Source organism: Pan troglodytes, chromosome 7, assembly GCF_028858775.2.
Source record: "Pan troglodytes isolate AG18354 chromosome 7, NHGRI_mPanTro3-v2.0_pri, whole genome shotgun sequence".
In the NCBI taxonomy this organism is placed as follows: Eukaryota; Metazoa; Chordata; class Mammalia; order Primates; family Hominidae; genus Pan; species Pan troglodytes.
In genome coordinates this window covers 130,241,912-130,267,565 of record NC_072405.2, presented here as the reverse complement: position 1 = coordinate 130,267,565, position 25,654 = coordinate 130,241,912, and the positions used below count along the sequence as shown (strand labels likewise).

Genomic DNA, 25,654 nt, shown 5'->3' with positions numbered 1-25,654 from the left:
TTGTACAGTAATACAGGTTGTTCACTGTACAAGGGAACCTATGTTCAGGGGCTGAAATCCAACTCCAGGCCTTCATGACCAGTCCTGTGTCCTGTGTGGAGGTGAGGGGCTGCACCAGCCTGATGGAAAGAGCAGAAGGTGTCTGGCTGTCATTCATATAAAGTGTCAATGGAGATAGTGGGACTATTTTAAATGGATAGATTAAGCCCTAAGGTCTCTGTGAACGTATCCCAACTAAGGAGCAATCCATACAGGTCTTGCCCTCTCTTTGAATTTCCTCTCTTTTTTTTTCTTTTAAAGAAATTCTTTGACTTCCTCTTTTTTTTTTTTTTTTTTTTTTGAGACAGAGTTTCACTCTGTCACCCAGGCTGGAGGGCAGTGTTGTGGATCTCAGCTCACGGCAACCTCTACCTCCTGGGTTCAAGCAGTTCTCTTGCCTCGGTCTCCCCAGTAGCTGGGATTACAGGCGTGTGCCTCCATGCCCAGCTAATTTTTGTATTTTTAGTAGACAGGGTTTTGCCATGTTGCCCAGGCTTGCCCATCTCAGCCTCTCAGTGCTGGAATTACAGCGTGAGCCACCACACTCGGCTTGAATTTCCTCTCAATTTTTATGTACTATTTTTATCCCTCCAGTGAAACTAGAGCTTTCTGAAGAACAGGCACCATGTCTTAAATGTTTTTATTTCTTAGAAAACTGAGCCCAGGGAGGAGGTATACATCAGGTGCTCAACAAATATCTTCTAATCAATGGACTAAAAACTAACTGAATACCATAAGCAACAGTAATGGAGGGTGTTATTTGTTTTTGGAAATAAAAATCCCTTCCTCTTTGCTTGCTATTTCAAATTAGCTGAAAGAAAGATGAGAACTTTTTAGTGTTGGTTTTACGCTCTGAAGAGACTGATATTCTGGAAAGTTGTAATTTTCACATTCCCCGTGGGTTTTAGTGTTGCCTTCAACAGCCATTTTCAGAATCTGAATCAGCTTTAGATAGAAGCCAAGTGTGGATTCTCAGGCCATGGCCATCCTAAAAGGCTACATTCAACTATGGTTTCATCACCACAAAATTATATAAGAAGGAGAGGAACCAAGTGCTTGTACCCTCAATTCAAAACAATTCAAACCTCGGTGAGCCTTTTCAAACAAATGTCAAGGGAAGCTGGGTTCTAAAACCTATTATAAAGGCTCATTTGACAGGAATGGTTATTATTTATTCTGAATGCTTTCATAATTATTAGAAAATAGAAGAAATTGATACCAAAACAGAGAAAGAAAGGAGGAGTAAATAAAGATATTTAGGAGAGGTAAGATGAAGTGATGAAGGAAAACTGATGACAATCTGGGAAAATTGATGTGTGTGTGTGTGTGTGTGTGTGTGTGTGTGTGTGTATATTAGATAGTGTCTAACCCTGTCAGTGGTGTGACCACACCTCACTGCAGCCTTGACTTTCCAGGCTCAAGCAATCCTACCACCTTGGCCTCCCAAAGTGCTGGAGTTACAGGTGTGAGCCACTTCACCATGCCAAATATATTTAAAAGATATAAGAAACATGGCAGGGTGCTGTCGCTCATGCCTGTAATGCCAGCACTTTGGGAGGCCGAGGTGGGCAGATCTCGTGAGGCCAGGAGGTGGAGACCAGCCTGGCAAACATGGTAAAACCCCATCTCTACTAAAAATACAAAAATAATTCGCTGGGCATAGTGGTGCACGCCTGTAATCCCAGCTACTCGGGAGGTTGAGGCAGGAGAATCGCTTGAACGGGAGGCGGAGATTGCAATGAGCCAAGATTGCACCACTGCACTCCAGCCTGGGTGACAGAGCGAGATTCCATCTCAAAAAAGAAAAGAAAAAGAAGAAAAGAAAAGATTAGCAAGGTGTGGTGATGCACACCTGTAATCTCAGCTACTCAGGAGGCTGAGGCAAGAGAATTGCTTGAACCTGGGAGGTGAAGGCTGCAGTGAGCTGAGATCGCACCACTGCAGTCCAGCCTGGGCAACAGAGCAAGACTTCGTCTCAAAAAAAATTAAATTAAATTAAATTAAAATTTAAAAAAAGAAACAATGATAAAATATTGAACACAATGATAAGTAGGAACTGCCTTTCTACATAATAACAGGTTAGGTGATAGCAGGGCTTCTCTGTCCCTCATATTTGTGGAAGCAATATAAAAAGACAAGAGAAGCAGTCTCCGCTTTCATTATTCAACCAAGGTGTTTTATATTATTATCTAAACACAAATTTTAAATCACTACTTTGGTATATCTATGGTCAACTGATTTCAACAAGGGTGCCAAGGCCATATAACGGGGAAAGGGTCGTCTTTTTGACAGATGGTGCAGGGACAGTTAGATAGTCACATGCAAAATACTGAAGTTGGATCCTTAACCTCATACTGCATAGAAAAATAACCCTAAATAGATTTAAAAGCTAAATGTAAAAGCTAAAACTACCCTTCTTCTGGGATTACAGTCTGGTCGCAGTGGTTCGCACCTGTAATCCCAGCACTTTAGGAGGCTGAGGTGGGTGGATCACCTGACGTCAGGAGTTCAAGACCAGCCGGGCCAACATAGTGAAACCCTGTCTCTACTAAAAATACAAAAATTAGCTGGGTGTGGTGGCGTGCACCTGTAATCCCAGCTACTCAGGAGGCTGAGGCAGGAGAATTGCTTGAACCCGGGAGGTGGAGGTTGCAGTCAGCCAAGATCACGCCACTGCACTCCAGCCAGGGTGACAGAGTAAGACTCTGTCTCAAAATAAAAACAAAAATAAAAACGGGCAAATGATCTGAATAAACTAAAGGAAATATAAAAATTAGCCAATAATTACATAGAAAGATTTGCATCAGGGAACTGCAAATAAAAACTATAATGACATAACATTTCATATCCGCTAGTTGGATAGAAACAAGACAGAGAACAAGTTTTGACAGTGATATAAACTGGAAGCCTCATACACTGTTGGTGGGAATTTGAAATGGTGCAGGCACTTCAGAAAATAGTCTCACAGTTCCTCAAATCGTTGAACACAGAGTTACTGTATGATCCCGCCATTCTACTTCTAGGTATGTGCCCAAGAGAAATGAAAACATATATCCACAGAAAACCTTGCATATGAATGTTCATAACAATATTATTTATAAAGGCCAAAGAGTAAATACAATCCAAATGTCCATCAACTGATGAAACTGAAAATGTGGTGTATGCATACAAGGAATTAGTTGGCTATAAACAGAAGTGAAGTACTGAAACAAGCTACAACATGGAGAAATCTTGAAAATATTATACCAAGTGAAAGAAGACAGTCACAAAAGGCCATACATTGTATTATTCCATTGATATAAAATTATCAAAATACAGAAATGTGGCCGGGCATGGTGGCTCATGCCTGTAATCCCAGCACTTCGGGAGGCCGAGGTGGGTGGATCACCTGAGGTCAGGAGTTTGAGACTGCCTGGGCAACATGGTGAAACCCTGTCTCTACTAAAGTTACAAAATTAGCTGAGTGTGGTGGCGCATGTCTGTAATCCCAGCTATTTGGGAGGCTGGGGCAGGAGAATTGCTTGAACCTGGGAGGTGGAGGTTGCAGTGAACTGAGATCACGCCATTGCACTCCAGCCTGGGCAACAAGAGTGAAACTCCATCTCAAAAAAATAAATAAATAAAAATTAAAATTAAAAAAATAGAGAAATGTATAGAGACAGAAAGTAGATTAATGTTTGCTTAGGGATGAGGGGGTAGATGAAGGCATAGGGGAGTGATAGCTATGGGGTAAGGGGTTTCTTTTTGAAGTGATGAAAATGCTCTGAAATTGACTGTGGTAATGGTTGCATACATCTGTGATTATACTATAAACAAAGTTTTTAAAAAGTATAAAATTAACTTATATGCTTTAAATAGGTGAATTGTATGGTATGTGAATTATGTCTTCATAAAGCTGTTAAAAATCAGTATTTAGTACTTTCATTTGTTCATTCATTTAATAAATATATTTTTAATTCTTATTTTTATTTTAGTTTTTATGTATTTATTTTATTTTTTGAGACAGAGTCTCACTCTGCCACCCAGACTGGAGTGCAGTGGCGCGATCTTGGCTCACTGCAGCCTCCACCTCCTGGGTTCAAGAGATTCTCCTGCCTCAGCCTCCCAAGGAGCGGGATTACAGGCACCTGCCATGATGCCTAGACCATTTAAATATCTATTGAGCATCATCTGTCTCCCAGGATATGCAGAAATGAAAAGACGTGGCCCTTACTCTTAAGTTGCCTACTATCAGATGGGGAAGCAAACATTAAAAAACCTATGTGCAAGACAGATAAATGCTGTAACAGAGGTACAGGTACATACAAGATGAAGGGGAAGCAAGAGAATGAAATACTTAAGTGTCAGAGGGCACTTTCAAGTTCCAAGTTAAGAAGAAATGGAAGTTGGTCCTTCGAGATGGTGAGAGGACACAGGATCAAGGAGCAAGTACAAATGCATGGTGCAAATGAGAGGTCAGGACAAATCATGTGGTACTGGGCAGGGAGAGGATGGGGGAGGGCAGGAGAGCAAAGCACAGGGAGTTAAGCATGGGCAGCAGGTAAAGATTAGGTCAGAAATGCTTCATTGCCTATAGGTGATAGCCATGGAAAAATTCTGAGCTCAAGAGTGTCAATCAGGATAAAGATGACAGCATAATGATCCTTTTGTACTGTGATTATCCATCACCTTTTCACTTTCATTATGGCAACAGTGCTTTCAGTTCAGCAAGTGTCTCAGGCACGTACTGGATACGCCGCCCTGTGCTAGTCACTGGGAATATAAAGATAAGGCAAAATTTCCACTTTGGAAGATCAGGAGGAAGCAAAGTAAACAAACCTCTTGAAAGCTGGGAACTGCTCTTATATATAATGATTTCACCCACTGGCTAGAAACCAGAAGGGGTTCATCAGAGCCAAAGCATCAGTGACTAACTTCAGTCTAGGGTTGATAGGAAAAAGAAACAGCAAGCAGGAGCCACTGGTGTGCAGGCAGATGCTTGGTGACTGTCAACCATCTCAGCATGGACTAGGAGAAAGGAATGGCTTGCAAAAGCAGAATATGATTGAAAGGGAAAACTTCACAGTTCTTTCTGAATACATCTGTCCTAGCACAGGAAGGAAATATAATGAGTACAAAACAGTACTCCAGAGCCACACAAAAGGTGTTGGGATGATCTGGTCAATTACCTTGTCCCCCTTTCTTGCCTATGAACATCCATGGCTCCGGAGAGGTAGTGGCAGGAGGGAAGCCATCCTAGGACTTCTAAACTGCAGTTGGGTGCTATGATCCTGAGCTGCTTCTTGTACATAATGAGGACAATAATACTTACATTAACAGAATCATTGTGAAAATTAGAGCTAATCTGTTTAAAGCATCTAGCATATTGCCTAGCAGAAAGTAGCATGAACAAGTGACATACAAGGTTCATACACACACGCCCCGCAGAGCTGACCCTTGCAGAGGCTGGGTGACAGTCTGAACTGGCCAGAATAACAAATTCCAGGCATCTGGAGAGGGTGAGGGGAGAAGGGCAGCATCAGGTGGCAGGTGAAACAGAGAAAAGCCAAGAAGTTAAGTTACTTAAAAGAATGTTTTATATTCTAGAAGAAACTAACACCAATGCAAAAGTTAATTTTGTTTAGCATATTAAACCTTGGTAGAATACAGAGAACTTTTTATTTTATTTTATTTTTTGAGACAAAATTTCGCTCTTGTTGCCCAGGCTGGAGTGCAATGGTACAATCTCAGCTCACCGCAACCTCCACCTCCCAGGTTCAAGCGATCCTCCTGCCTCAACCTCCAGAGTAGCTGGGATTACAGGCATGTGCCACCACACCCGGCTAACTTTGTATTTTTAGTAGACATGGGGTTTCAGCATGTTGGTCAGGTCGAACTCCTGATCTCCAGTGATCTACCACCTCGGCCTCCCAAAGTACTGGGATTACAGGCATGAGCCACTGCACCCGGCGTCACAGAACATTAAAAAAAAAAAAAAACCAAACACTATTTGGGTGGTGGTTCCACAGGTATGTTCAGTTTGTGAAAATGAATTGAGCTGCACACTTATGATATGTTCAGTTTATGGAGATTACATTTCAATAAATTTAACTTTATCATTAAAATTTAATTACAAATTTAACTTTAATAAAGTTAAAAATGTTATTCGGATTTTCTTTCTTTCTGGACTGAAACACTGTTTTGTTAGGGGGTCTGAAATTATTAAATGTTTTTTGTCAATTTGGTGCCTTTTTCCATTTGGTGGAACAATGCCTTTGTTTTCCCTCCGAAGCTCTGTGTGAAGGGACTGCAATTAAGCGGGGATGTTTTCATTTAGCAAACAAAGCAAGAAAAACAATACAGCAACTACACCCCTTGGAATCATCTCTGCGCTTAACAACAAAGCGCCCGACCAACCGAGGGAGCCTTGGTTTGCATGGACAAAGCCTTTCATCATGGAAGAATATCCTGCTCCTTTAAAAACTCCCAGCCATGCCTTCCACTGGTATCACTCTTCAAATATCCACTTTTACTTCAATACGTGCCTCTTCTCTCAGAAGGCCCCAACCCCGTTGCTGCTCTGTCTGTGTCTTAGAACGTTTAGCACAGCCTAACCCTGCCCCGTGTGCCTTCATCCATTGGCTCTAGAATCTCCACACTTAAAAATAAACAAGAGGGATTTCCTCTAGGAAGGACTCTGAGTTTTAGTCTCTCTTCCAGATGGAATCAACTGACCCTCTGTGGCAGCTAGGGTTCTTGGATTCAAAACATGCTGAACATGGCATTCAATTTCTATAGGTTCACTGCAAGGAATTTAACTTTTTTATTTTTAATGCAGAATTGTGGGAAAGTGAAGAGCCTATGCCATGAGCAACTTTTGGCCAGAATCACTCTTTAGCAAATGGAGTATTGAAAGCATCTACTTAGCCCATCTCAAATTAACCTTCCTTATTTGTAAATTGGTGATGAAAATATTTTCTTCTTAGAGGTGTAGGAAGGATTAAATGAACTAATACGTAAAAAATACTTAGGAAGGTGCCTAGAACATAGAAATCCTCAGTAAATGATGGCTAAGATTATTATTCTTATCTTCTGAATTTTTATGATCAGAACCCACAACCAATAAACACAAATAGAGTGACCTAGAATAATCAATATCTACTACTAGTTTTACTGAAATTTCAACGTTCTTCAGGTTAGGAAAAGGAGGAAGGGACTGCCTATTGATTTCTTTCCTAATTAAGAATTACCATGCATTCATCTATCTATTCATCTCTTCAACAAACATTTATGGGGCATATGCTATGTATGTATACCAAAGTTGTGTGAGGCCTCAAGGTGCATGACCTCAGAGAGCTTATAGTTCAGCTGGAGAGACTGACACATCACGACTCAATCACCCTGTTGAGATGGCTGCTGTGCTGGGACCCAAGGTGATACAGAAGCAGAGTGGAAGGGTGTCAAAATAATTCATTATAGGCTGGGCGCAGTGGCTCACGCCTGTAATCCCAGCACTTTGGGGGGCTGAGGTGGGCAGATCATGAGGTCAAGAGATTGAGACCATCCTGGCCAACATGGTTAAACCCTGTCTCTACTAAAAATACAAAAAATTAGCTGGGCTTGGTGGTGCGCACCTATAGTCCCAGCTACTCGGGAGGCTGAGGCAGGAGAATTGCTTAAACCCAGGAGGTGGAGGTTGCAGTAAGCCAAGATCGTGCCATTGCACTCCAGCCTGATGACAGAGCAAGACTCTGTCTCAAAAAAAAAAAAAAAAAAAAAGAAAAGAAAGAATTACCATGCAATCATTTATCCTTTCATGTCTTCAACGAACATTTATGGGGCATATGCTATGTACGTATACCAAAGTTGTGTGAGGCCTCAAGGTACATGACCTCAGAGAGCTTACAGTCAAGCTGGACAGACTGAAATATCAAGACTCAATCACCCTGTTGAGATGGCTGCTGTGCTGGAACCCAAGGTGATACAGAAGCAAAGAGGAAGGATGTCAAAATAATTCATTATAATCCAGCCATATTCCATGCTCTTACAACAGTGGCCACTAAGTGTATCACGTGCCAACTTCAACCATCACATCATGCATAGTACACAATCAGAAGAAAACAAAACAAAACAAAAAGAGCAAGTGGCTTTTCCATTTATAGAGTGTGGATAATTCTGCCTGCCTGTCCACTCAAGGAGATGGGAGATGAACTCGTCTCACTTTCCAAGTGGATTTCACAGGCTCCCAGCCAGAAATAACAAGGCTATGCAAATGGGTTAATAAAAAAGACAATTTAGGCCCAGCGCGGTGGCTAACGCCTGTAATCCCAGCACTTTGGGAGGCCGAGGTGGGCAGATCACGAGGTCAGGAGATCGAGACCATCCTGGCTAACACGGTGAAACCCTGTCTCTCCTAAAAAAAATACAAAAAATTATCTGGGCATGGTGGCGGGCGCCTGTAGTCCCAGCTACTCGGGAGGCTGAGGCAGGAGAATGGCGTGAACCCGGGAGGCGGAGCTTGCAGTGAGCCGAGATTGCGCCACTGCACTCCAGCCTGGGCGACAAAACGAGACTCCGTCTCAAAAAATAATAATAATAATAAAATAAAAATTAAAAAGACAGTTTATAATACAGGAACTACCAAAGCTATGGGTAGGGTTAAGGGAAATTATAAAGGACGGTGAAGCTCCTGGGCTGACAGAACAGGGTGGGGTGGTCATTAACAACTCTAGGCCTCAGGATTGTAGAGAGACACCAGTTTCCAGAGCCCAAAGGGGACAGATGTTAACGGGAGGGCTGCATGACAGTAACCGTGACTGATGTGGTTTGGCTCTGTGTCCCCACCCAAACTCACCTCGAATTGTAATCCTCATAATCCCCACATGTCGAGGGAGGGACCTGGGTGGGAGGTGACTGGATCATGGGGGCAGTTTCCCCCATGCTGTTCTCGTGATAGTGAGTGAGTTCTCACGAGATCTGATGGTTATATAAGTGTTTGAGAGTTCCTCCTACTCTCTCTCTCACCCTCACCTGCTGTCATGTAAGATGTGCCTGCTTCCCCTCCTGCCATGATTGTGTTTCCTGAGACCTCCCCAGTCATGCAGAACTGTGAGTCAATTAAACCTCTTTTCTTTATAAATTACCCAATCTCTGGCAGTTCGTTATAGCGGTGTGAGAATGGACTAATACAGTGGCCTTCAATGGCAGGGAGGAAGCAGGGGAATAAATACGCTGACTTCAGTCTCCTTCCTTCCACCTACTTCCTACTAGTGCCTCCCACTGACTGAGCTGAACCAGAAGCCAAAGGGCAATGGACTCCGGTGAAACCGTCCATGTAAGTCAGCCTCTTGGGGACACAGCAGGTTGGAAAAGGATAGAGAATGGATCTGGAAGGACAAACAGAAATGTCCCACATACAAGCTGAATATCTCACCATGCTGAATACAATTCTAGTGTAGGAAGGCATGTATTTTTTATGCAGCTTGGGTAGCACAAAGATACTTTAGACTACATGCATTGCATTTTTCCTTGTTTATTAGAAACCTAGCATATCCTGCATTAGATGAAACTCCACTGGATTTTATCATGTCCTCACAATATGCCTGTGAAGTATGCATCTTCTTCCCGTTTTCCCATGAAAAAACAGAGACTCGGAAAAGCTGAATGTCTTGCTAATAAGGGGCAGGATAAGAACTCTGACATGTCCTTCTTCAACTCCAGAAAACTTAAATGATTTCTGCATTCTATCAAGTTGAAAAATTACTACAGAGATGGATTAGCAAAATCAATGTTACAGAAACTTGGTTCATAGCCCTGACACTACATAGGATTAGGAGAACTTGGCAGAAGTAGCCAGCACAGTCAATCTCCACCATCAATGAGTCCAGTCTACCATTCAAATAGCAATATATTTACCTTTAAATCAAGTCACAGCCGGACGCGGTGGCTCACGCCTGTAATCCCAGCACTTTGGGAAGCCAGGGTGGGCAGATCACCTGAGGTCAGGAGATCGTGACCAGCCTGGACAACACTGAGAAACCCCGTCTCTACTAAAAATACAAAAATTAGCCAGGCGTGGTGGCGCACACCTGTAGTCCCAACTACTCACAAGGCTGAGACAGGAGAATTGCTTGAACTCACCAGGAGGTGGAGATTGCAGTGAGCCAAGATCATGCCACCATACTTCAGCCTGGGTGGCAGAATGAGACTCCGTCTCAAAAAATCAATCAATAAATCAATAAAAAATAAATCAAGTCACTTCTACATAATAAGCCAGAGCTAGAAATCTGCAGATGACAATCTAGGGCTGATGGCTTCTGGCAAGCACAGCTGGCCGGCTGCCTGTTTTGCATGTTAACAAATTGCCATATATGTTACAGCAGGGGGAGGGGGGCATTACAAAGAAACAATAAGAAGGATGTGATTTCCAAAACTAGACCCAAGAAGTTGGCATGAGCCAAGTGACAGACACTTTTTCCCCCACTCATTTAAAAATTGATTAAGCTGCATACCGTTTATCTTTATTTAGTGGGTTCATTACTGTTGCTGCCTGGGACTGAAGGAAAAAGTTAAGATCATGGGTCCTAGAGCTGGAAACCAGGGTTTGAAGATGCTCTCCCACACTTTCCAGCTGTGTGAATTTAGGCAAGTTAGCTAACCTCTCTAGACTCAATTTCCCTATTTTCCAAAGGGAGAATAACCATATTTATCTTCTTGGTTTAGAACGAAGCTTTTAGAAGATACTTGTAAAGTTCTTGGTATACAATAAGCATCAGTAAGGGCTACTAGCCCCGGGTTTGCTGCCTTCATCATTATCAACATCTCCAGGCTTACTCTGCTATCTCTTCAACTCCTCTGATCAAAAACATCTGACCCCAACTGTTTAGATATCATTTTGGCTTTCTCTTGCTTGCCAGTACACTGATAAGATAAGCCTGTCTGTTCCCCACTCCCTGCCTTTTTGTGTGTTTTAAAATATTGATTTACTTTATTTTTTATTGTGGTAAAATATACACAACATAAAATTTACCATTTTAACCTTTTTTTTTTTTTTTTTTTTTGAGATGGAGATTTGCTCTTGTTGCCCAGTCTGGAGTGCAATGGTGCGATCTCTGCTCACTGCAATCTCTGCCTCCCAGGTTCAAGTGATTCTCTCGCCTCAGCCTCCCAAGAAACTGGGATTACAAGCGTATGCCACCATGCCCAGCTAATTTTTTGTATTTAGTAGAGATGGGGTTTCACCATGTTGGTCAGGCTGGTCTTGAATTCCTGACCTCAGGTGATCCACCCACCTCAGCCTCCCAAAGTGCTGGGATTACAGGCATCTGCCACCACGCCCAGCCCCATTTTAACCATTTTTAAGTTCAGTAGCATGAAGTACATTCATAGCAGTGTACAACCATCAGCACCATCCCTCTCCATAACTTTTTCATCTTCCTTAACTGTACCTCTAAACCCATTAAACAATGACTCCCTATTCCCCCCTTTCCCCTGCTCCTAGCAACCACCATTCTACTTTCCATCTCTATGAATTAACTGTCCTAGGTGCCTCACACAAGTGAGATCATATAATATTTATCCCTTTTGTGATGAGCTCATTCCACCTAGCATAATGTCTTCAAGGTCCATCTCTGTTGTGAAGCATGTGTCAGAATAATTTTTCTTTTTTTAAAAATTATTATTCTTTTTTTAATTTGAGACGGAGTTTCACTCGTCACCCAGGCTGGAGTGCAATGGCACGATTTCGGCTCACTGCAACCTCCGCCTCCTGGGTTCAAGTGATTGTCCTGCCTCAGCCTCCTGAGTAGCTGAGATTACAGGCATCCACCACCACGCTCGACTAATTTTTGTATTTTCAGTAGAGACGAGGTTTTGCCAAGTTGGCCAGGCTGGTCTCAAACTCCTGACCTCAGGTTATCCACCCACCTCAGCCTCCCAAAGTGCTGGGATGACAGGCGTGAGCCACTGTGCCCAGCCATATTTTTCCTTTTTAAGGCTGAATAATATTCCATTATATGTGGCTATCACATTTTGTGTATTCATTCATCAGTGAACACTTGGGTTACTTCCACTTTTTGGCTATTTTGTATAATGCTGTTTAGAAATATGGGTGTGCCAATATCTCTTCAAGATCCTGCTTTTCTACTTTTGGGTACATACCCAAAAGTAGGATTGCTGGATCATGGTAATTACATGGTTTTTTTGCTTGGTTTTGTTTTGTTTGAGATGGAGTTTCGCTCTTGTTGCCCAGGCTGGAGTGTAATGGTGCCATCTCGGCTCACTGCAACCTCCACCTCCTGCGTTCAAGCGATTCTCCTGCCTCAGCCTCCCAAGTAGCTGGGATTACAGGCATGCACCACCAAGCTTGGATAATTTTGAATTTTTAGTAGAGACAGAGTTTCTCCATGTTGGTCAGGCTGGTCTCGAACTCCCAACCTCAGGTGATCTGCCTGCCTCGGCCTCCCAAAGTGCTGGGATTACAGGTGTGAGCCACCATGCCTGGCCTGGTAATTACATGTTTACTTTTTTAAGACACTTCTATACCATTTGTCATAACTGCTGCACCATCTTACATTCCCACCAGCAATGCACAAGGGTTCTAATTTCTCCACTTACTCACCAACACAAATTTGTTTTTTGTTTGTTTGTTTGTTTAAAATAATAGCCACACTGGCCGGGTGTGGTGGCTCACACCTGTAGTTCCAGCACTTTGGGAGGCTGAGTCAGGCGGATCACTTGAGGTCAGGATTTCAAGATCAACCTGGCCAACATGGCAAAACCCCACCTCTACTAAAACCGGGCATGATGGCACATGCTTATACTCCCAGCTATTCGGGAGGCTGAGGCAAGAGAATCACTTGAACCCAGGAGGTGGAGTTTGCAGTGAGCCGAGATCACACCAATGCACTCCAGCCTGGGCGACAGAATAAGACTCTGGCTGAAAAACGAAAAAAGCCATACTAATAGATGTGAAGAGGTTGCCTCCCACCACTTGTTTTCCAATAGCTCTGTGTTCACACATGCATTTTACCAGCAGTCCCTTGGTATAACCAAATATGTAGACACTGACTAGTTGTTCTACTCCGAGGAAAGAGGACTGAGCTCAGCTACCTGGATGAAACTAGACATGAGGCTGCCTCCTGAGATGGCCCTTCCCTGGCAGACCAAGCTTGCCGCTACAGAAGATGAGCGAGCCAACAAAGTTAGGTGACCTAGGGCTGGTTATTTGCAACATGCAAGCACACTCTTTGACATACTTTAAATGACACTTATAATTTATGAGACATTGTTTACATAGAGAAATTATACAGTATAAAACTTTTGTTGAAATTTAGAGTTATAAAACACTGAGTTTGCTTTATGTAGTCTCTTCAGTCCCCAAGACCCCTGATGGGCAAATTACAAAGCATCTGAATAACCTGTCAGGCTAGACAACTTTGCATGGCTTCCTATAAAGAAATTAGAGAAACACAGAGAGAGAGAGAGAGAGAGAGAAAGAGAGAGAGAGAGAGCAAGAAGGAACACAATGAAAAGAAAGAAAGAAAGAGAGAAAGAGAAAGAGAGAGGGGAAGGCAGAGAGGGAGAAAGGGGGAGGGAGGGAGGGAGGAAAGGGAGGAAGGAAGGAAAGAAGGAAGGCAGGCAGGCAGGCTGGGTGTGGTGGCTCACACCTGTAATCCCAACAATTTGGGAGGCCGAGGCAGGCAGATCACTTGAGGCCAGAACTCTGAGACCAACCTGGCCAACCTGCCAAAACGCTCTCTACTGAAAATAAACCATTAGCCAGGTGTGGTAATGCACACCTGTAATCCCAGCTTCTGGGGTGGCTGAGGCAAGACAATCACTTGAACCCAGGAGGCAGAGATTGCAACGAGCCAAGATTGTGCCACTGTACTCCAGCCTGGGCAACAGAGCAAGATTCTGTCTCAATTAAAAAAAAATTGAAAAAAGAAAGATACAGATTTCAGGAGCATCTAACAAACATGTATTTCTAGGTGAAAAACTTCCCATGGCTCTAAGCTGCACATGAACAATAAAACCACTTAAATTTTGTTCTAAAGTTATTAAATACCCTGTGGGAAGAGATGATGGCCCTTTAAAATTAGCATAGGCTTAAAACTTTTAAAACTAACTTCTTTTCTGAAATCTTTCATATAATCCATTTTCAAATTTCATGTTTATGACATTTACTTATAAAAGTTAAACAGAGAAACCTATAAGGTAGTCTTGATTACACAAAAAATAAAGAAATAAGAGGATTGGTGAGGATAATTACGGTTACTCCAATGATCAGCTACGGAATCCAATTTACTTGTACATTTTGCGGTAGTTGTTAGAAGACAACTCTTTTTGGGTCTCTCAGATTTCTTTATGTCTTATAAGCAGAAGCACTGACAGCTTTTGTTCCAGACTAGCTTTTCAAGAATTTTTGTAAAGTGAACAGACCTAAGAGATAAAGGTAGTATTTCTTTCTGGAGCAATAGGGCAGATTTGTTTTCTGCCAGCATAATGAAGATAACATCTTCCTTATCTCAGACAGAGGGCAAGTTTGCTTGAAGACCATTATAAAATATTCAAGTTCCTGAAGCTTAGGGTTCCTCTGCTGTCACACAGCCCACTGCATGTGCAGGTATCACTTGCCCCTCACTGTGCTGTTCTGCGAGAACTATGGCTTGGGAATTGATTCATTAAAATTGATGATACTCTGGCTGTTGCTCTTCCTGAGAGTAATGAGCTGTCTTTGTCCAGAGGTCTTCGGTTTTCTGCCAGTATCCACAAAATGGTGGCAGCAAACTTGTGAGCTTGCAAGTAGGGTAAAAATCTCAGACTCCTAACAGTTCTTGACATTAGTTACATAGTGTAAACATCTCTGGTCACACAAACAAAAAGTTACAAAGGCAACAACTTTAACCCACTCACATTGCAATCTTAGGACATTGTTCAAATAAACCAAGAAGGCTGGGAACATTCATTCTAAAATTATATGTAACCACTAGGGCAGCACAAGTAAACTGTGAAAGTGCATATCTATGCATATATTAGAAAATATGTATATGTTTTGAGACAGTCTTGCTCTGTCACCCAGGCTGGAGGGCAGTGGTGCAATCATGGGTCACTGCAACGTCTGCCTCCTGGGTTCAAGCAATTCTCCTGCCTCAGCCTCCCAAGTAGCTGGGACTACAGGCACCCATCACCACGCCTGGCTAATTTTGGTATTTTTAGTAGAGACTGGGTTTCACCATATTGGTCAGGCTAGTCTTGAATTCCTGACCTCGTGATCCGCCTGCCTCGGCCTCCCAAAGTGCTGGGATTATAGGTGTGAGCCCGGCCAGAAAATATTTTTATTACAGTTTGCAATTTGTAAAACTCAGGATCTCAGTTTAAGAAACATTTCTTTTTAAAAAATTACTTTATTTATTTATATTATTATTTTTTAGACAGAGTCTCACTCTGTCACCCAGGCTGGAGTGCAGTGGTGTGATCTCAGCTCACTGCAACCTCCGCCTCCCAGGTTCAAGCAATTCTCCCACCTCAGCCTCCCAAGTAGCTGGGACTACAGGCGCCCACCACGATGCCCAGCTAATTTTTGTAGTTTTAGTAGAGATGGGGTTTCACCATGTTGGCCAGGCTGGTCTCAAACTCCTGATGTAAAGTGATCTACCCACCTTGGCCTCCCAAAGTGCTGGGATAACAGGTGTGGGCCACTACGCTTGGCCTTATTGTAAAATTAATAGAAACAGTCTCACTATGCTGCCCAGGCTGGTCACCTGAAAAACACCTCTATACTGGAAATAGAACAAGATGGAGACAAAAGCTTGAAGACTCTTTTTGTTTGTTTTTCACTCCAGTTCCTTACCTAGGGTCTATCTCAGTCATTAAACCTCTCTCCATAGCTCATGTCCCCCATTTTTATAATGGGAATAATTATGCCTGCTGGGTATAACTCACAGAGTTGTACAGAGGATCAAACAAATTAATGTATATGATGGTTTGTGGGCTCTAAAGAGGCCAGACAAGGTGAATCTCTGGCTATTGTTGCTTGTTATTAAAAGCAAGCTCTGTGTAGCTCATGGTACAGGCTCAGCAGCTCATAGCGATCACAACATGTAGAGCCCTTTGTTCATTCAACAAATATTTATTGTCCCAGGCACTGGGAGAGAACAGGAGAAAGATCCTAACACACAGGGTAGAGAAACTTCTGATAAGATAAAACATGCAGAAGGGCTTTGCCTCTTTGGATGTACTTTCTTCTTTTTATTTCTCTTTGGTCCTGTGGAAAAGAAATTGAAGGAAGCAGTGGGAATTCAATAGACATCTAATGGCATACGGGCTTGTTAAGCCAATTCTTCATCAGGTCTAAACTCCTAAGCAGGATAAAGAGACTAATAGTAGCTGGAGATAGAAACTCCTGCTGCTGAGAAAATCAAGGCCCTTTGGATTAAAAAAAAAAAAAAAAAAACTAGACTAATGTGTCTATGAACCAGATTAAGAAGGGATTTAGTTCCATATCAAAACTGAGGTTGAATTAAAATTAAGAAGTCTCTTCTAAGTTTGAAGATAAAATCAAAGTTAGTTTAAAATATACATTTCAACTACTGGGTTTAGTGAGGAAAAACCAAATTGTACCTCAAACACACACTCACTTTTATAGCTGATTTTATTTGTTACTATACAGAGGACTTGATAATCCCGAATTCAACTTTTTTCTTTTCTTTTTTCTTTTTTTTGAGATGGAGTCTTGCTCTGCTGCCCAGGCTAGAGTGCAGTGGTGCGATCTTGGCTCACTGCAACCTCCGCCTCCTGGGTTCAAGCAATTTTTCTGTCTCAGCCTCCTGAGTAGCTGGGATTACAGGTACATGCCACCATGCCTGGCTAATTTTTGTATTTTTAGTAGAGACAGGGTTTCACCCTGTTGGCCAGGCTGGTCTTGAACTCCTGACCTGAAGTGATCTGCCCGCCTCGGCCTCCCAAAGTGCTGGGTTTACAGGTGTGAGCCACTGTGTCTGGTCAGCTTTTTTCTTAAATAAATCTATTTTGCCAATCAAGTTTTGCAGTGGGGAACATGCACTCAAAACACTTTCTACCATCTTAAGGCCGCGGATAGAGATTCAACATTGTTCTTTTAAGTTATGAGTACTATCCTGCTTATAAAGGTTTCCTTTGAGAAGTAAAAATTGTACTGTTTGGGAAAATGTGACTTATGTTCATGTGTTGAGTGTCTTGGGTTCTTGTGCCCATGCAAAATTAAGTGGAGAGCTGTAAGCCCCTCCCGAAGAGACAAAATGCTATGCCTTATTCTTTGTACCCTCAGTCCATTTGCTGGCCATAATGAAGACTCAACAGAGCTTAGAGCTTGTTGATGAAAGTGTATTGTGCCCTGAATGTACTTAGATGAATTCCTCAAAATGACAACATCAGGGTATCAATCCATAAGCACACACCCTTTCTCATACTCCCCCAAAGCTGGCAGCAGGAGGTGAGCAATAGCATACACTCATATCTGATGTGGGCCCTGTCCTGTGTGCATACTCATTAGTCCATTTTACCCCCACAACAAGTCTATGAGGTCAGGATGGTCAGTATCTCCATTTACTAGATAGGCAAATGGAGACAGAGAGAGATAAAGCCACTTGCCCCAAGGCATGGAGCGAAGATTCACACCCAGGTAGCTGGGCTCCTGGGCTGTTATCTGCTATGCAAAGCTGCATCTTAAAATAATTTGAGAAAACAAGAATAGATGTCACGTATTTATATTATTATTTACTACTCTAATAACAACAGCTAACATTTCCTAGGCTCTCAGTCCATGTCAAGCAGTGTGCTCAGCACTGTACAGATGGATCTCGGTCAGTCCTCCCAACAGCCTTTTCCAGCAGTGGGTCCCAGCCTTATCTCCACGGTAGACTGCAGATCACAGAGATTTAGGCAGCCCGCTGAAGGGCACAAAGCAAGCAAGTTGTGAAGGTGGGATGGAAGACCCAGGCTGTGTGACTCCAGAGCCTACAGCCATTGCCACTCACTATGCAGGACGATCCATGCCTCCAGTTCCTCTAAAGCTTTCCTCACTCACACTGGGGCAACTTGAAAGGGTCAGCTTCTTGCTTCTTCATTAGTGTTTGTTCCAGCATGTCTCAAGTAAGGTAACTAGAGTGACATACATACTAAGAGCCAGCAGAGTTACTGAAATTGTAGTTTTGAGACCTGGGTTTATCCTACCAACGAGCAGACTGAGAAACACCACTATGGGTTAGCAAGCCAGGGTACCCAGGCCGGGCGCAGTGGCTCACGCCTATAATCCCAACACTTTGGGAGTCCAAGGCGGACAGATCACTTGAGGCCAGGAGTTTGAGATCAGCCTGGCCAACAAGTTAAAACTCCATCTCTATTAAAAATACAAAAAATTAGCCAGGTATGGTGGCACACGCCTGTAGTCCCAGCTACTTGGGAGGCGGAGGCATGAGAATCGCTTGAACCTAGGAGGTGAAGGTTGTAGTGAGCCGAGATCATGCCACTGCACTTCAGCCTGGGTGATAGAGTAAGACTCTTATAAATAAAAATAAAAATAAAAAAGAAAGCAAGGGTTCCCAAAAATCAACATGGTTCAGCAAAACCTCAGTCAGAAACCACAAAGTTTCACAAAGTCCTATTTATAACACAGAACAAACAAGCAAGAAAAGAGCCAAAAAGAAATACTGACAATACGCCCACCCCCTCAGAGCTGCTGAGACAGCAGCAGCCCCAACACCTGCCACCCCAGGTTCATGTCTCACCCCGTCCCTCACAAACTGTGTCAACATCACATATAAATTACTTAAATGCATTGGATCCCAGATGCTCCTTCTGAAAATGGGCCAGTAAAGTAATGCTCCATCTATTTTAAAAAGAAGCTTAGGTAAAATAATCTAAAGGAAGTGCATTAAGAAGCTTAACTTACAAATAATAAACATTGTGTGTGTGTGTGTGTGTGTGTGTGTGTGTGTGTGTGTGTGTGTGTGTGTCTTGCTCTGTCTCAAAGAAAGGAGGCTTGAACTTCCCAGATTCAAGCGATTCTCCTGCCTCTCAGCCTCCCAAGTAGCTGGGATTACAGGTGCCAGCCACCACGCCCAGCTAATTTTTATATTTTTAGTAGAGACAGGGTTTCGCCATGTTGGCCAGACTGGTCTCGAACTCCTGCCCTCTGGTGATCTGCCCACCTCAGCCTCCCAAGGTGCTGGGATTACAGGCATGAGCCACCACATATTACTTGAGCCACCTTCACAATTAACTGAAAGCCACAGGAGTCAGTGATTTAGGGAAAGGGGTGAGAGCGGCATGAGTCCTCTAGGCAGAGGGAACAGCACATGCAAAAGTATATCAGATTGCCACTTCCCCACTCCCTCCTCTCCAACGGCCTCCCATTACATTTAAAATCACCAGTTCTTACCGTGGTTTTAAGGGCCTTATTATGAACTGGCCCTGTCTCATCTCCTACTACTCTCCTCTTTACTTCTGCCCTCTGGACACTCTGGTCTCATTACTGCCCTTAAACATGTCCAGCACATTCCCATCTCAAAGCCTTTATCCTTACCGTTCCCTTTGCCTGGGATGTTCTTCCACCAGATATCTGCAAGGCTTCCTTTATTCAAATGTTGTCTCTTCAAAAACGTCTTCCCCGATGCCCCTATTCAAAGTACCCCACCACCCTCAGTAAGTCTATTTTTCTTTCTTGCACCGACGACACCTGTATTATACTCTGTCACATCTTCATGTGTCTGTGCCTTTAATGTCTGCCTCTTCAACTGAAGTGCAAGCTCATGAAGGCAGGGGCTTTGCTACAGGCATTTCTGGTGTCTTTAGCTGTGCCTAGCATGTGGAAAGGGCTCAATCTATATTTGTTGAATAACTAACGCATTAGTGCATCTCCTGAAGGGAAAGAAGATGCTCAGAGATACACAGTGCTGTGTGACTGGCCCATAGGATGGAAGGGAGATCCAACAGAACATGAGGCTGGAGTAAGTCTGCTTTCTAGAAGGTGTGAGCAACTTTAACTCTTCTTCTTACTATCTTGCCATCATAACTATCCCATTAAGCAATAACAATTCTCTGCCAGACATTTTCAATTACAGCTGATCCCTGCCCCACAGTGTGGTTATGCAGATCCCAAGAGATAACCTGTAGCTAGAGAAGAGTGTTATAGGTGCAGTAGCTCATGGCTGTAGTCCCAATGCTTTGAGAGGCCAAGGCAAGAGGATCACTTGAGGACAGGAGTTTGATATCAGCCTGAACAACATAATGAGATCCTGTCTCTACAAAAAGTTTAAAAAAAAATAGCTGGACATGGTAGCATAAGTCTATACTCCCAGCTACTTGGGAGGCTGAGGCAGGAGGATCACTTGAGCCCAGAAATTGAAGGTTACAGTGAGCTATGAGAATGCCACTGCACTCCAGCCTGAGAGACAGAGCAAGATCCTGTCTTTATAAAAAAATAATAATAATAATATTTTTTAATTAAAAAAAAAAGGAAAAGCATTTACAGAATCCACTGGCCTTCATCCATGGAGATGACATGCATGTTTTGGCCAACATAGAATCATTGTTTGAAAGGAACATCATTGTAATTGAAATACCTAACACCTGCTAGAATTTTACAAAAGGAACTAAGAAATTAAAAGAAAGTAGCAACAAAACAAATGCACATGCTCAAGTAAACAAATGGAGGTTCTGATGGATCCCTTCCATTCAAATTCATGTGAGTCAGAAAGATGAGAGAGTTTCTCCATTTCAGTATAGAAAGCAAGTGATAGTAGACTGAGTACAAATTAGGACATCAAATGGTGATCATTCCACCTCAAGAAACGGAGACAAGAACTGGGACAGAGCGCATAGCACAGGAAGGACACAGTCGAGGGTGGCCATCAGTACTGTGCTCGTATTTGGAATGGCTATCATCTGTGAGGTCTTACTATACACCAGAGACCCTGAGCTAAATACTTAAGCACTTGACACAGCTATCCTTTAACTCCCACAACAGCACAGGAGGTAGGTTCTATTGCTGCTGTCATGTCACTAATGAGGACACTGAGCTTTACAAAGGTAAGGTGACAGGGCTACACTTCAAACTCTGTCTGGTTTTTAACCATCATGCCAATTAATCTGACCACTCAGACACCCACCCAGACCCTTACCCCCACCCACTGTACAACAGGCTCTTTTATGTGACAAATATGTTTTGTTTTTGTTTTAGTTTTGAGATGGTGTCTCACTCTGTCACCCAGGTTGGAGTGCAGTAACGTGATCCCGGCTCACTGCAGCCTCTGCCTCCTGGTTTCAAGCGATTCTCGTACCCAGCCTACCGAGTAGCTGGGATGACAGGCACTCACCACCATGGTGGGCTAATTTTTGTATTTTTAGTGGAGACGGGCTTTCACCATGTTGGCCAGGCTGGTTTCCAACCCCTGACCTCAAGTGATCCACCCACCTCGGCCTCCCAAAGTGCTAGGATTACAGGCATAAGCCAACGTGCCTGGCCGATAAATACGTATTTTTCAATTCCCTCAAGTCTTGTAAGGCAGCCAGGGTTACAAAGCACGTGCCATTGCTTCTGCACCCCTTTTTCTAATGGTTGCCGTGGAAAACTAAATGAGGAAGGCAGAATGGTAAAGAGGCCACAGAAGTAGCAGATCAACCCAGAGATGGCCACTCAGAAGATTCGAGACCCACCAACCAAATACTCCTGTGCTACACTATACTTACCTCTTGAAAGAGCTGAAACTTGTTCCTCATAGACATCCAGCTATCTGAAGTTCTCTCGCTACTCATCTCCTGGCCTGACCAATTCCCCTGCTCTCCAGTCACTTACAAGCCTGCTTCTCCAGTCACTTACAAGCCTGAAACTCCAATTTACATAACAACAGTATTTAAAAGAAAAAAGGGGGCCAAGCACGGTGGCTCACACCTGCAATGCCAGCACTTTGGGAGGCCGAAGTTGGTAGATCACCTGAGGTCAGGAGTTTGAGAAAAGCCTGGCCAACATGGTAAAACCCTGTCTCTACTACAAATACATAAATTAGCCAGGTGTGGTGGCTCACGCCTGTAGTCCCAGCTACTCAGGAGGCTGAGGCACGAGAATCACTTGAACCCAGAAGACGGAGGTTGCAGTGAGCCGAGATCATGCCACTGCACTCCAGCCTGGGCAAGAGTGAGACTCTTGCCAAAAAATAAAAAATAAAAATAAGAGAGGAAAGGGGCATCCACATCATTTGATGGTAAACAAAAATTCTGGAGCTTTGTAGAATCAACTTATACAGAAAATAAGATTTAAGTAAATTCTTTATTAAGAACCTTATGAAATTGACTTATTTTCTGGCAAAGAGACAGCAAATGCTTGATAGTTTTCTCATATGGAAAAGAACAGTTATGTAACCAGCCCACATAGAAAAGCCACGCTGAAATCAACATAATGAGACTGGCACAGTTCTGCTTCTTTCTATAAGTCAAGATTACAGGGGGGATTTCATGTGGAACATACTTTTCATATAGCCTCTGTCCTCTCATAAAGGCCTTCACTTCATTATCCAGTGGGAAGGTGCCGTCATCCTTTCTAAAGCGGTAGAAGAGTTTGACATCCTTGAATTCCTTATGCTCATCACACACTGAAACACAATATGCACAGAGAAGCAAATGAGAAAAAAAATCGCTCTTATTTAATTACTCAAGCGAAGTATGATGCTAATTAAGAATTATTTCACTACCAAATTCTTCATGCGTGCAAAGTTGTACCATATGAGCTAATACTTGTAAAATAGTTACATAGTACTTGGTACACAGTAAGTCCTCAGTATTTTTAGCTATTATTATCACCATCACCATCACCATAGTCATCATCATCATCATCATCATCATCATCATCATATTTAGGAAGTTCACACAATTCAATTCATCATGCAATCCACAAATTCTTCTAAAGCATATTGGGGCATGCATCAGCCTCAAAGAATGTGAAATCTAGTGAGGTAAGGAGAAATGTCAACTGTAATTGAAATATGGTATGATAAGGCTACAGAGGTAAGGAGAGAGTGCAATGGGAGCCCAAAGGAAGAGTACCCAGTGCCCCAGGAACACAGTGACACAGCTTTCGAAAAAGAAAGCTTCCCTGAAGAGTTTGCATGTAAGTGGAGACCTGAAGAATGAATCGAAATTGGGCAAAAAATGAGGCGAAAGGGTATTCCAAGAGAACGATGGCATGTGCAAAGGTCGAGGCCAGGATGAGAGATTTCAAGAAGACATGTTGGTGAATCTTCATTGAACCCACTGAGAGTAACAGCAAAAACTTGGAAACCATGTAAATGCCCACTGAAAAATGTATAGTGGCATAATTATACATATGTATTATACAACAGCAAAAATAACAAATAAGACATATACTATCAATGTGGATGAAGCTCACAGTGCGTTGATCAAGTTGCAAAAGAATAAATATGCACTTCTATAATGATAGAAAACTTTTAAAACAATATGATGCATTCCTTAAAGATGCATACACAGACAGGTATAAAGCACTACATAGAAATAACCCAAATGCCAGCTGGGCACAGTGGCTCACGCCTGTAATCCCAGCACTTTGGGAGGCTGAGGCGGGCAGATCACCCAAAGTCAGGAGTTCGAGACCAGCCTGACCAACAGGGTGAAACCCAGTCTCTACTTAAAATACAAAAAAAAAAGAAAAAGAAAGAAAGAACCCAAATGCCTCTTAGAGGCAGGAAGAAAATGCAATCAGGGAGAGGTACACTGGAGATAAAATAGAGCAAAATGTTTTCTTTCTTAAGTGGGTATGTTCATGAAAAGATTTAGTCCTTCCATTTCTCTCAAGTCACCTTGACTCGCCACCGCACTCACCATGGTGAATAATGCCCCTGTCTGCTAATTTTTGCATGAGTTTAATTGCCGTCTCTCTGTCGGAAGCCTCTTTGTGTTCAATCAGCCAGTCAATCAGTTCTTTTGCGACAAAACAGTTTGGGTAGGTCTTGAGATGATGACGTCTATCTTTAATAACCTTTTCTTCATGCAGCCTGAGCCTGAAAGAAAAATTAGCAATTACTTTGGAAATTTTGATGACAGCACAAATTATTAAACCAATCCCAGACAGTAATAACATAACAGAAGTTCTAAAGGCATGAAAGTGTCATTGAATATCTTTAGCTCGCTTGGTGATTTCCATACTGTCAGAGTTCAAACGCTCCAGAAAGTGACTCCAGCCTCTGATCTAGATGACAGAGGTAAATATGAGGGTGAAACAATCACAGCCAACCCAGAACCCTCCTGCCACTCCTGAGAGTGAGAAAAGCTCTCCATCCCCTACTCTGCCTCACTCCCTGCTTTTTCTCTCTCCAGTGGGGTTATTGTTTCAACCAGCAAACAAAAACCCTAGAAATGCGCTGAAACAAAGTGCACCCTCTTTATCACAAATTGTTCAGGGCCCACCCTACTTGTAGTCATTCATTAATATAACCAATATTAATGAATGTCTACTACCTGCCTGTTAGGTACTTCTAGGCACTACAGACATACATCAGGGTGTGGTGGCTCACATCTGTAATCCCAGCACTTTGGGATGCTGAGGCAGGAGGATCACTTGAGGTCAGGAGTTTGAGACCACCCTGGCCAACATGGTGAAAACCCATCTCTACTAAAAATACAAAAATTAGCCAGGTGTGGTAGCAGGTGCCTGTAATCCCAGCTACTCAAGAGGCTGAGGCAGGAGAATCGCTTGAACCTGGGAGGTGGAGGTGGAGGTTGCAGTGAGTGAGCTGAGATTGTGCCATTGCACTCCAGCCTAGGCAACGAGAGTGAAACTCTGTCTTAAATATATATATATAAAATATAATATATATTTATATATAATATATTGTATATATAATATATATTTATATATAATATATATTGTATATATAATATATATTTATATATAATATATATTGTATATATAATATATATTTATATATAATATATATTGTATATATAATATATATTTATATATAATATATATTTATATATAATATATATTTATATATAATATATATTTATATATAATATATTGTATATATAATATATATTTATATATAATATATTGTATATATAATATATATTTATATATAATATATGTATATATTATATATATTATATATACATAATATAATATATAATATATATTATATATAATATATATTATATAATATATTATGTATATATAATATATATTTATATATACATATATAATATATAATATATATTTATATATAATATATGTATATATTATATATTTGTATATATAATATATATGTATATATAATACATATATTTGTATATATAATATTTGTATATATAATATATATATTTGTATATATAATATATATGTGTATATATATGTATATATGTGTCTTGAGCTACTACTAGCCAATCTTGCCATCATAAAGGAAGAATCTGCCTAGAAAGAAATACAACACAGAGCAAAGTGGACCAGATAGATAGAGATAAAGAGATAGAGACAAAAGAGAGAGACAGAGAGATTACAAACAACCCTGTTTGAGCACCTGAATTCAACAGTTCATGAAGCCACCTAACCTGGGTTTAAATTACATGAATCGATACATTCCCTGTGCTT

At 42.0% G+C, this 25,654-nt stretch overlaps 1 protein-coding gene across 1 annotated transcript in view; it reads right to left on the bottom strand.

The window, feature by feature from the left end:
* The window catches only part of DEPTOR (DEP domain containing MTOR interacting protein), a 182,746-nt gene that overhangs the window by 103,458 nt on the left and 53,634 nt on the right, over positions 1 to 25,654 (bottom strand). The window contains exons 2-3 of the mRNA XM_519926.8: positions 23,890 to 24,068; positions 22,523 to 22,646 (exon numbers count right to left, since the gene is read on the bottom strand). Of these exons, the coding sequence (XP_519926.3) occupies positions 22,523 to 22,646; positions 23,890 to 24,068 (303 nt within the window). The remainder of the gene's footprint in view (positions 1 to 22,522; positions 22,647 to 23,889; positions 24,069 to 25,654) is intronic.